Source organism: Rana temporaria, chromosome 5 (assembly GCF_905171775.1).
Source record: "Rana temporaria chromosome 5, aRanTem1.1, whole genome shotgun sequence".
Lineage (NCBI taxonomy): Eukaryota > Metazoa > Chordata > Amphibia > Anura > Ranidae > Rana > Rana temporaria.
Genome location: NC_053493.1, coordinates 157,579,666 through 157,592,272, shown reverse-complemented (window position 1 = coordinate 157,592,272; position 12,607 = coordinate 157,579,666). Strand labels below are relative to the sequence as shown.

Here is a 12,607-nt window from a genome sequence, read left to right as displayed (position 1 = left end):
GAAGATAGGGAAAAATAACTTCCCTGATTACAGAACTGGATCCCTTAGCCACAAAGCCAGGTAAAATCTGGTCCCTTAGTGCCAAGCCAAATATTCTGTACTCAAGTTCTCAAGAACTGTTTTTGCATCAGTTAATACTGGGACCAGATCCTTGGTAAGCACCAGAGGTGAAGGGGCCAAAAAGTAGGTTCATGAACTGGTAGTGTAGGGGCGCCACAGCAAAACGAAGGAATAGCTAATGCAGTGGAAAAAATGTGGACATGTAAGTACATGTACCATTCAGCTAAACTGTTACGGAATAGTAGCAGCGCTGCTTGTGGCCACCGAGCTGGCGTGCGTTTCAAAGGACGTATGGGTGACAGGCAATAGACTGGATATTATGTCGCGAATCGGCCACTATGCGTTTTTTGCTACGCGCATCTTCAGGAAGCTCCTGGACTTTGATCAGTTGGGCATGGATTGACACTGTTAAGTCACAGCCTGCATTAATGAAGAGCAGCGTTGCTAGTGAGAACAGAGCCCTAAAGGGGCTTTAGACATATGCTTCCTCTATTAAAAAATGGTAGTCTCTTTGTAAAGGTCGGACACTGCCACATCCGCTGTGAGGGTAAACCACCTTATTTTATACAAATTAATCTGCAAACAGATACAAGGGTAATAAGCACTTGGTAGAGGAATACTGCTTGTTATATTTTTTTTTAGTCTCTGTAGAGACAGAGTTGGAATGGCAGGTGTAATAGGAGTGTCTTTTTGGGCTTAGGGGCTGTAAAAGACTCAAGGCTGGAAATTGCACAAGTAAAAGCAATGGGCAGATCTTCTAGTTTTTAAAGTGATGCACACTACATCAATAAAAGTAAAACCGGTCTTTCTTTATCGTACATCACGGGACACAGAGCAGCATAGCCATTACATATGGGTTATATAGTGTACCTTCAGGTGATGGACACTGGCACTCTCCGACAGGAAGTTCCCTCCCTATATAACCCCCACCCATAGTGGGAGTACCTCAGTTTTTTCGCCAGTGTCTTAGGTGTTGGTGCACGTTGAAGGTTGTGCCTGCAGTTTGTCCTTGGGACCAGGGCCAGCCGACCGGATCCGTCCAAGGTGCTTCATAGCCAAAGTGGACGGTACCCGGGCCCCAATTCGTGGATGGGGTTTTGCCTATAATGCCTCTCCTTGGAGGGCTGGACTCTGGGTTCCAGGACTGGGTTTTTTAACCTATGGATACCTGCTGCCAGTAGTGCTGTATAGGTCCAGGTGTGTGGTGTTCCTGACTTGGACCCCGGTCCCTGAAGGTCTATGACCATACCCACGGTGAAGGGGGAAGATTGGGCCTCTTGCATGAGCAATACCCTGCGGCGTGGAAAGGTAAGCGGGGGGCCTACGGAACTTGGTTTGTCAGTGGGCTCCCCACAGGGGACTCTGGGGAAAAGCCTTTTTTTATGCCTCTGTGCATGGGCTAAAGAGAAACCACAAAGTCTGCATGACTGGATGGCTCAAACACCCAGGTATACTGTTCCTCTGGCTGGGCTAATAGACTGCTGCTGCTGCTACAAGGTGTTTTTGCTCCATGAAATGTAAAGGGGAGCATGTCAGGTTTAAATTACTTACTTCCTGATGTCTGTGTGTCTCCAGCAGCTCCCGGGCTCCTCTCCCCACATGGACACGCAGAAAAATTGTGGGTCCAGTCCTTAACGGATATGGTGCGGTCAGCTTTTAAAATGCCTTTGCCTCAGCCTCTGGCCTCCGCTGTGTCCTCATTGGGCTCCCTAAAAGCGCCCCAAGCCAACCTGGTGTTCCCGGTCCATCCTTTATTAAAGGACCTGATATTTCAGGACTGGGTTAAGCCAGACAGGATTTTTTTGCCTCCTAAAAGGTTCACAGTTATGTACCCTTTAGAGGAGGAGTTTTCAAGGAAATGGGCTGTCCCCACTGTTGACGCAGCCATATCATGTGTCAATAAAGCGTTAACGTGTCCGGTGGACAATATTCACATGTTCAAAGATCCTGTGGATAAAAGGCTTGAGACCTTACTGAAGGCATCCTTTGCCACAGCGGGGGCAGTGGTCCAGCCAGCTGTAGCTGCCATTGGCGTCTGCCAGGCTTTAAAAGACCAGGCCAAGCAGGCCCTAAAGGACCTTCCGGCTCAACAGGCTCAGGACTTAGCCGATCTACCTAGAGCTTTATGTTTCGCGGTAGACGCTATCAAGGATTCAATCCAACAGGCGTCCCGCCTATCCCTGTATTTGGTTCACATGAGAAGATTACTTTGGTTAAAGAACTGGTCTGCAGAAACCCCCTGCAAAAAACTCCTTACAGGATTCTCCTTTCAAGGAGAGAGATTGTTTGGAGAAGATCTTGACAAATATATTCAAAAGATCTCTAGTGGTAAGAGCACCCTTTTGCCGGTTAAGAAAAGGTTCCGAGGTCCCTCTTTTAAGCGCCCAACCTCTCCAGTTCCAGGGCCCTCATTCTCTAGGCAGTATCGACGGCCTCCTGGACGCGCAGCTGCAAACAGGCCCCAAGGGCAAGCTGCAGGGAACAAGAGACCGTGGAACCGTAAGCCGGTTAAGGCTGCCCCTAAGGCAGCCTTGTGAAGGGGCGCCCCCACTCTCTCGAGTGGGGGGAAGACTCCGGTTGTTCTCGGAGTTGTGGGGGGCCCAAGTTACCGACCAATGGGTTCTGTCCTCAGTAACTCAGGGGTACAAGCTGGAGTTTCGGGAGTTCCCCCCTCCTCACTTTCAAACGTCAAGACTTCCAGGCGACCCTCAGAGACAGGCATCGCTTCTGTCCGCCCTAGAGCGACTCCTATCTCAAGGAGTGATTATGGAAGTACCAGCAGGGGAGCAAGGACAAGGGTTTTACTCGAACCTCTTCGTTGTCCCGAAGCCAAACGGCGACGTCAGGCCTATTCTGGACCTAAAGTTATTAAACCGCTTTTTAAGAGTCCGGTCTTTTCGAATGGAGTCCATTCGTTCGGTGGTGGCCGCCCTCCAAGGAAAGGAGTTCTTGGCCTCCATCGATATAAAGGACGCATACCTGCACGTTCCGATTTTCCCAGGCCATTACAGGTATCTGCGTTTTGCCCTAAACTATCGGCATTATCAGTTCGTGGCTCTTCCGTTCGGACTAGCCACGGCCCCTCGGGTTTTTACGAAGATCCTGGCCCCCGTATTAGCCATCCTAAGGGAACAGGGCATTCTGATCATGGCCTACCTAGACGATCTTCTGGTAGTCGACCACTCAGCGGCCGGTCTAAATCGGGCAGTGTTGCTAGCAGTAAACTGCCTAGAGTCCCTGGGTTGGGTTCTAAACCGGGACAAATCGGCTTTACAGCCCACAAGAAGGTTGGAGTATCTAGGTCTGATTTTAGATACAAGACAACAACGGATCTTCCTGCCCCAGTCCAGAGTGGACTCGATAAGGGAGTTAATCCACATAGTCCTAAGCAGCACAAGGCCATCTATACGCCTCTGCATGCGCCTGTTGGGAAAGCTAGTGGCCACCTTCGAGGCAGTGCCCTATGCCCAGATCCATTCTCGGAGGCTACAGAGAGCAATTCTCACGGCCTGGGACAAAAGACTCCAGGCCTTGGATCTTCCCATTTCCCTTCCCTATGCGGTAAGGCAGAGCCTGTGTTGGTGGCTAGTCACAAAAAATCTTCTGAAAGGAAGATCGTTCAATCCCCCCTCATGGAGGATAGTAACCACGGACGCCAGCCTATCAGGTTGGGGTGCAGTCCTAGACGATTTAACCCTACAGGGGAAATGGTCAAGGGCAGAATCAGCCCTACCCATAAATGTCTTAGAGATCCGAGCAGCTCGGTTGGCTCTTTTGGGCTGGACGGAGGTTCTGCAGGGCTCCCCAGTAAGGGTACAATCCGACAATGCCACTGCCGTAGCTTATATAAACCACCAGGGTGGCACCAGGAGTCAGGCAGCCCAAAGGGAGGTAGATCGGATCTTTTCATGGGCAGAAGCCCATGTCCCCTGCATCTCAGCTATCTTTATCCCCGGGGTGGACAATTGGCAAGCGGACTTCCTCAGCCGCCAACAGATGTCCCCAGGGGAGTGGTCCCTCCATCCCGAAGTGTTCCAGGTCATTTGCCGGAAGTGGGGTACTCCGGAGGTGGACATTATGGCGTCCAGATTCAATGCCAAAGTAGCAAAGTTTGTCTCTCGAACGAGGGATCCATTGGCCTGCGGGACAGATGCCTTGGTGTGCCCTTGGCATCAGTTTGCGCTAATCTATGCCTTCCCTCCAATACGGATGCTACCCCGTCTTCTTCACAGAATTCAAAGGGAACGCAAGCCAGCGATTCTAGTGGCCCCAGCGTGGCCCAGAAGACCTTGGTACTCCTTGATAAAAAGGATGACCGTAGAGGAGCCTTGGGTCCTCCCTCTACGTCCGGACCTCCTCTCACAAGGGCCATTCTACCACCCTGCCTTACAGGCCCTAAATTTAACGGCCTGGCGGCTGAGTCCCTGATTCTCAGAAACAGAGGCCTTTCAGGGCAGGTCGTTTCTACCCTTATAAACGCAAGAAAACCAGTTTCCAGGTTAATATACTATAGGGTGTGGAAGGCCTATATTACCTGGTGTGAAACCAGGAAATGGGATCCCCGCAAATATACTATTGGGAGAATCCTGGAGTTTTTACAGTTGGGAGTGGAAAAAGGTTTGGCGGTCGGCACAATCAAGGGGCAGGTGTCTGCCTTGTCGGTCTTCTTCCAGAGATCGTTGGCTGCCCATTCCTTAATGAAATCCTTTTTACAAGGTGTTATTCGGGTGAATCCCCCGATTAAAGCTCCCCTGTATCCTTGGGATCTAAATTTGGTTCTATCGGCCTTGCAAAGCCAGCCCTTTGAGCCCTTGTCCGTGATCCCTTTGGTCCTTTTGACTAGGAAACTAGTGTTTCTGGTGGCCATGGCATCCGCCAGAAGGGTGTCGGAGTTGGCAGCCTTGTCATGTAAGGCACCTTATTTATTATTGCATAAGGACAGGGTCGTTTTGCGGCCGCTTCCGTCCTTCCTGCCTAAGGTGGTATCAAATTTTCACCTTAATCAAGATGTGATTCTTCCATCATTTTTTCCAAAGCCTTCTTCTAAGGAAGAGAGGTTACTACATTCCTTGGATGTAGTTAGAGCTGTAAAGATTTACTTGGAAGCTACAGCCCAGATTCGTAAGACGGACGTCTTATTCATTCTGCCGGAAGGGCCCAAGAAGGGCCAGGCAGCGTCTAAGGCCACTATTGCTAAGTGGATTAGGCAGACGATTATTCAGGCCTATGGCCTGAAGGGGAAGAGTCCACCCTTATCGGTTAAGGCTCATTCCACTAGAGCTATAAGTGCCTCTTGGGCAGCGTATCACCAGGTCCCTATGGCTCAGGTCTGCAGGGCAGCAACCTGGTCATCTGTCCACACATTTGCAAAATTTTATCAAATGGACGTTAGGAGGAACGCTGATTCAGCCTTTGGGCAGGCGGTACTACGGGCCGCAGTTTAATCTCCTCTTGTCCGGTGGCACCTTTTGTTTGGTTTTTTCTGGTTGTCTCCCTCCCCTCATGGAGCATTGCTTGGGGACATCCCATATGTAATGGCTATGCTGCTCTGTGTCCCGTGATGTACGATAAAGAAAAAGGGATTTTTAATAACAGCTTACCTGTAAAATCCTTTTCTTGTAGTACATCACGGGACACAGAGCTCCCACCCCTCTTATGGGGAATTTTGGGATGCATATTGCTTGCTACAAAACTGAGGTACTCCCACTATGGGTGGGGGTTATATAGGGAGGGAACTTCCTGTCGGAGAGTGCCAGTGTCCATCACCTGAAGGTACACTATATAACCCATATGTAATGGCTATGCTGCTCTGTGTCCCGTGATGTACTACAAGAAAAGGATTTTACAGGTAAGCTGTTATTAAAAATCCCTTTTTTTACATGGTCGTGATATCGGGGGGACTGTGACTCTTCAGGGGCAAGCTCCTCAGGCAAACACTGTATCAACTTAGGATCAGAAGCCACCAATGCTGTAGGTTGATCCAGTACAGAATCTGCAGAAGAAGGCACAGAACTACTCTTGTGTTCTTTTGTGGTCAGAGCCCTCAAATAACTGGGTGATTTGGCTCATAACATGACTTTAGTAAAAATCTTAGCCAAAGGGACACAGGTATTGGCCACACCTGATGGAGCTAAAATGTTTTTCAGGGATCGGATAGACACTAGGAGCAGAGGGTGACGGGATTCCAGGCTGCAGTTGTCTGTGCCATCAAGCAGCCCCTGAGCCATCTGAGATACCTGTTACAGCAGGACTGCTCAATTACAGCGGGAATGTCTCCCTCCAGTTACAGCAAGACTGTCCTATACATTCACTCCCAAACCCCCATGTCTAAACTCGGATGTCTCATACTTGGGGTATGAGGCAAGGCCTCAGGTCCCCATGAAACCTAAACAGCTGGTAGCAGATGAGGGTCAGGGGCAACCAAATCCTTGCCGGTGGGCATCAAGCACAGATCAAAGATCAAAGTTCCATTTAGGTTTTTGCAAACTGGAGCAGCATTGGGGAGATGTTTTTTTGGCACTGTATTTAACCACTTCCCGCCCGCCCGACGACTTTTTACGGCCGCAATGTGGATCTTAATTCTATATACGGCCTCCAGCCACTGGGGGGCACGCGTGCACACCCGCCGCATTCACTCAGGTGCCGATGTGCGTGCCTGGCGGCCGCTATGTCCTCCAGGCTCCCGCGATCGGCAGTCACAGAGACAGGGACATGGATCTCTGGTGTGTCCCTTGTATATAGGGATAACCATCGGTCACCTCCCCCAGTCACTCCCCTCCCCCCACAGTTAGAAACACTATGCAGGGCACACATTAACCCCTTCCTCGCCCCCTATTGTTAACCCCTTCTCTGCCAGTCACATTTATACAGTAATTAGTGCATTTTTATAGCACTGTTGGCTGTATAAATGTGACTGGTCCCAAAAATGTGTCAAAAGTGTCTGCCGTAATATCACAGTCGTGACAAAAATCGCAGATCGCCGGCATAACTAGTAAAAAAATAATAATAATAATTAAAAAAAAGGTCATAATTCTATCCCCTATTTTGTAGGCGCTATAACTTTTGCGCAAACCAATCACCATACGCTTATTGCGTGTTTTTTTTTTTTTTACCAAAAATATGTGGAATAATACATATCGGCCTAAACTTTTTTTTTTTTTTTTTTTTTTGGATATTTATTATAGCAAAAAGTAAAAAAAAAAAAAAAAAAAATCACAATTGTCGCTCTATTTTTGTTTATATCGCAAAATAAATTTAACCGCAGAGGTGATGAAATACCACCAAAAGAAAGCTCTATTTGTGAGAAAAAAAAAGGACGTCAATTTTGTCTGGGAGTCACGTCGAACGACCGCGCAATTGTCATTCAAAGCGTGACAATGGGAGCCTGAAATTTAGCAAGTGGTTAAAATACAATTTATTTTTTTGCCATTGTTCAATCCTCCTTTATGTGGCAGTGTAACGCAAAGGTGGCAGGCTTCCTATATACTTCAAAGGATGAGAACGAAATAGATTTATACATTTATTTTTATTTTTTTCTGTGTTTTTACAGGTTTGAAAACGTATTTTATGTAATATTTTTACTACTTAATTTTATAAACCTTTAGGACAATTTGGTTTGATGAAAATCCTTACAAGTTCATATGAGTTAGCTGACAGAGGGTATGGCGTGTCCTTTGACTCGTTCAGCACTAAAACTCTTATTAAAAGTAAATAATTATATTACGTTTATTTATAGGGAATGGTCATTGCTGAGACAAAAAGACAGATGCATGAAACTCTAATGACGAAGGAAGAGGAAGTTTCTCAGCTTCGAACAAGAGTCAAACAGTTGACTACAAAATGTGAACTGCTACAGGAGGAAAAAGAAAAATCTGGTAAGGACGTTTTAAAATGTTTTATTCTAAAATGAATTATGCATTGGTAATTGGATAGCCCTGCTATTTCTCATTTATGTGTAGCACTCTATGGGAAGCTGAAAATGCGTAGAACAGTTTAACTTTGATTTCGAATTTCGATTTTTTTTAACTTTGCATTCTTTCTTGAGGCCTCTAAACAATATGTGATTTATTTTTATTTTATTTAAAACTGAGCCCTGCACAAGTTTAACACCTTCTCACCCGGCCTATAGCAAAATGATGGGTGGGCGGTGGTGTAATTGTTGTGACTGGGCTTTATATATTGTCCTTCACAACATGCCACTTGTGAGTGCCCAGCATGGCGATCAGCTGTGTCTAATCACAGCTGATCACAGTGTAATATTCGTGCTCACCATGCGTGAGTAGAGGATAGCCGATAGGCAGCTCTCCTGATAGGGAAGGGCATCTGTGCTGATAATTAGTGCAGTCTCATCGGCAATGTCCACCAGTGGTGCCTTTCAGTGCCTCATCAGTGCTGCCTATCTGTGCCCATCAGTGATTTCCTGTCAGTGCTGCATATCAGTGCCTATCAGTGCAACCTCATCAGCGCACATCGCTTAAGGAGAAAAATTACTGATTTACAACATTTTGTAACAAAAACTAAGGGAAAAAAAAACCTGCAAAAGAAATCTTTTGTTTTTAAACATAATGACCTATTTTTATTATATTTTTACAAGATTTATAAAGCTCTTTACAAAAATAAAAAGGGGGAGACTGTACAGTTATTGCAATTCAAGAGAAGAGGGTAAGGAGGCCTTGCTCATATAAGCTTACAATCTGAAAGGGTAGGGGAGGTGATACTAAGGGTAATTATTGTGAGGGACCTCACAGACCGCACTTAATATATATAAAAAAGGGGGGGCACTTTTAAGAGTTCTGGAATGCAGAATGATGACATTTTCTAGACTCAAAGAGAGCAGCGGTGAGATTTTTTCTTTTATACAGGCTGATTCAATGACTGGATGCCTATGCTTAAAGCGGTGTTCCTCCCAAAAGTGGAACTTCTGCTTATCTGATGCTCCCCACCCCCCTCGTGCTAGTGAGAGAGCGCAGCGCGCATGCCGAGTAGGGACCAAGCTGTGAAGTCGAAAGGTTACACTGCTGGGTTCCTTTACCCTCAATGGTGGCAGCAGCAGCACCCGACCAGCCAATGTAAACATCTGCTGCGGTGCTGACATCGCTGGACTCCAGGAGAGGTAAGTGTCCTAATGTTAAAAGTCAGCAGCTACAGTATGTGTAGCTGCTGACTTTTAATATTTAAAGGTGTGGGTGGAACTCCGCTTTAAGGAAACATCCTAACGTTTTACTGCAAGCAGATTCTGCTACAGCTATATCAGGGAATTGCTGGTGCTATTAATGTTGGGGAACTCAAACATGCTAAAAGGTAAGTTTGAACGTAATACACAGAGATTGGATTTTTGATTTACTTTTTCTAAACCGTTTATTTTATATTCAAAATAACTGAACGCTTGTATTTTAAACATCTGGTAGAGCTGATATTGATTTATGGAAGAAATAGTTTGAGGTTAGAGGCATCCATAGGTCCGTACAGACTTGTACTGTTGATGGTACTTAAAATAATAATAAAAAAAAAATACCCTTTTACATGATTACATGATTAATGTTGGTAATAATAGTAGTCCGTTATTACTGTTTACTTTGTTATTACTGTTTAAATCAGACATGCACAACCTGTGAGTCCACATTCCTGATGAGCTAACACTATTTTGGGGTCTTTATATTCTTGGGTGTTAAATTCGTTTTTCATTGTTCCTTTTAGATAGTCCCAGAACATTGCCATACTGACAGTTGGGACCCCCCAAAAAAATCATGCAATATATAATGGTTGAGCAGCTCTGATTTAAATCGGAATATTTGTTTCAAATTACTGCAGACAGAACTCACAAATGCTTGTTATATTTTGTGTGTCCATGCATGCCAATTACTGGTGCCTTTCCCAAGCCTTATATGAACAGGATTGGGGTAAGGGATATTTATGTTATTTAGTAATAATTTTAAAAAACATTTAAAAAATAATGTTGCTACTCAGACAATCGGGGTAATTACATATATTTTTAGTATTTATTTTTGTTCCCTTCAAGAATAAATCCTAATGTTCTCCGTGAATTAATTGTCTTATTGTTGGCTTTTAATCTAAAATTATATACAGAATTCATGCCCCGCAGCATTTTATTTTTTATAGTCCTATATAATCTCTGATAGAACAGAAAGTAATGGTTTAGTAGCACTCATGTCATGATTTTGTAAGTACAGTCTTCATGACTCCTGGATCTCAAAGTAATGGAACCTTGTGCAAGTGAACATTGCTTGGCTAACCTAGAAGTTTTTTTGAGTGACTTTGTATTGTGGGCTAAAGTGTATATTCAATAAAAAGGGAAAATCTCTTTGTTCATGGAAACCTTCCTGCATTATTATGGGTACTTACAGAGTTTGGACAAAAATATGGAAACACCAGATAAAAACAAAATTGTTACCTAATATGGTGTTGGACCACCTTTTGCATCCAAGGCAGCCTGAATTCTCCTGGGAATTTACAAACATATGTCTTGGATGGTGGAAAATGGAATCTGATACCACTCTTCGTGCAAAAATCATTCCCGTTCTCACAGAGATGCCAGAGGCGGAAAAAAGCCCAACCTTGTTTTCCAAAACTGAGTAGCTTTATGATGTTTAGGTCTGGCGACTGCAGCACCCAGGGATTGTGCGAGACCTTATCCGCATGCTCATCATACCACCACAATGGGACAACAACAGCTGTATGAATCGGAGAATTACCGTCTTCGTGAATGGCACTGTCTTCGAATGGCCTGCAGAATACCAAGATATGGCTGCCCAAACCATGATTGTGCCGCCACCATGCTTCACCCTTGGCACAAACCAATCCTGGTCATAAGCTTGGGACAGTGTTTGCCACCCGTAAACAGATCCGGTGGTTGGGTACAGTGTTTGACTCTTTCGATCAGTTGACCATGTCGACTGCACTTTTGCTTGTGAAAAGATGTTTTCCCAGAAAATGTATATGCTGTCAAAACCTTTGATGCTGTACCTCGCAAAACCGCAAATCAATTGGAAACTTCAGCCACAGAGGCACCAGCTTGACAGGCACTAACAATTTGCCCTCTTTAAAACTCAGTAAGCTCTGACATGACTCCGTATTACTAACACTAAAAAGTGAGGCTTCCCACCTGTTGGCTAGGTGTCTCATCACGCAGCGGAAGCAAAAGAATTTTACATCTCTTAAAACCATATAGTGTTTGCATATTTTTGTCCAACCCCTGTATCTCCCTGCTTTAAACCGATACCACACCCTCAGTCAGCAAAAGGCCAACCGTTATAATAAAATCAGTCTCGGCTTATCATTTTATGGTCCTTCCATGTTACAAGTATTTTGCAGGTAAAATTTGTAAATTAAAGCTCAATATAGTACACAGGGATTATAGGTGAGACTCACAGGTTTTTTTTTGTTATAAACCTGCCTGTGAAGAAGAATGGAAATTATATACGGTATTTTATAGCATAGACATGTTTCTACTGATTTCTTCATATGCTTTTCTATACTGATTTTGTAAATGATTGAACCAGTTGGTTTTGACTTGGGAGACACACAGTCATATTGATGCCTCTCTGGGGTGTTGGGATATCATTCTTGTTCACACAGATGCATATTTTTTGGCCTACAAGTACATTGTAAGTTGATGGCCTTAACAGTCAGTGATATCACACACGGATATGTTTTTAAAATAATATAATATTCAGTGCTAAATTTTCTTTGCAGTTAATGTCAAAAGTTACAATTGTCTGAGCAGCAAGTAGTACAGCTTTTTGTGTTAATGAGCTTGTGTATGGTTTGAAAATGGCTTTTACTTTATTGTCAGTTTGACAGCAGCTAGTGTCCACTGCACAAGTTGTATTGCTTATTTTACACCTGAGTTAACATTTGCATTGCATGTAGATCAGTGCATGCTGTTGTCTTGGTTTGCAGTGATGTTTTTGTAGAAATGTTGACTTATTTGTATAAATTGTATGCATAGCGAGACTAGCTTACATTTCTGAGTAAAATGAATATTGTAAGCTGGCCATACATGGATCAACATTCTACGTATTCTGCAGGGACTGGCCAAATTTCAATCACGCATAGGCACCATTCCGATCGACTTCTGTACAACCAGTCTGTTCTTTTCCCAATTGATCAGTGCTGCTGATTTAGCCGGATTCACTGATCATTGTTTTCTGACGGCAAGGGAGGCTTCCAGCCGTTAGAACACAATAGAACAGTGGGAGGATTCCCCAATCCACATTGAAAGTGTGGATGGGGAAATCCGATTTTTATTTATTTGTTCAGCCTGCTATCAAAATAATAAATGTATGGGCTGACTTACATATTTTGTTTATGGTATAAACCATTTAATTAAAAGCCTTTTTATCTAAACTGGCCACATATCCAGATGTATTTTCTGAAAAAAAAAAAAAAAAATGCTTTCTGTGAATCAGAAAACATTTGTGCATCTTTTCCATGTTCCTGGGAGTCATAGAACATGTAGAAGAATTAAAATAAGAAAATCAACTCTGGCTTTCCACTACAGTGGAGTTTTTATAGCCAACAAAGCTCT

At 44.4% G+C, this 12,607-nt stretch overlaps 1 protein-coding gene across 1 annotated transcript in view; it reads left to right on the top strand.

Moving 5' to 3' along the window:
• GOLGA4 (golgin A4) overlaps positions 1 to 12,607 on the top strand; it is a 157,912-nt gene that overhangs the window by 71,660 nt on the left and 73,645 nt on the right. The window contains exon 12 of the mRNA XM_040353284.1: positions 7,796 to 7,934. Within this exon, the coding sequence (XP_040209218.1) occupies positions 7,796 to 7,934 (139 nt within the window). The remainder of the gene's footprint in view (positions 1 to 7,795; positions 7,935 to 12,607) is intronic.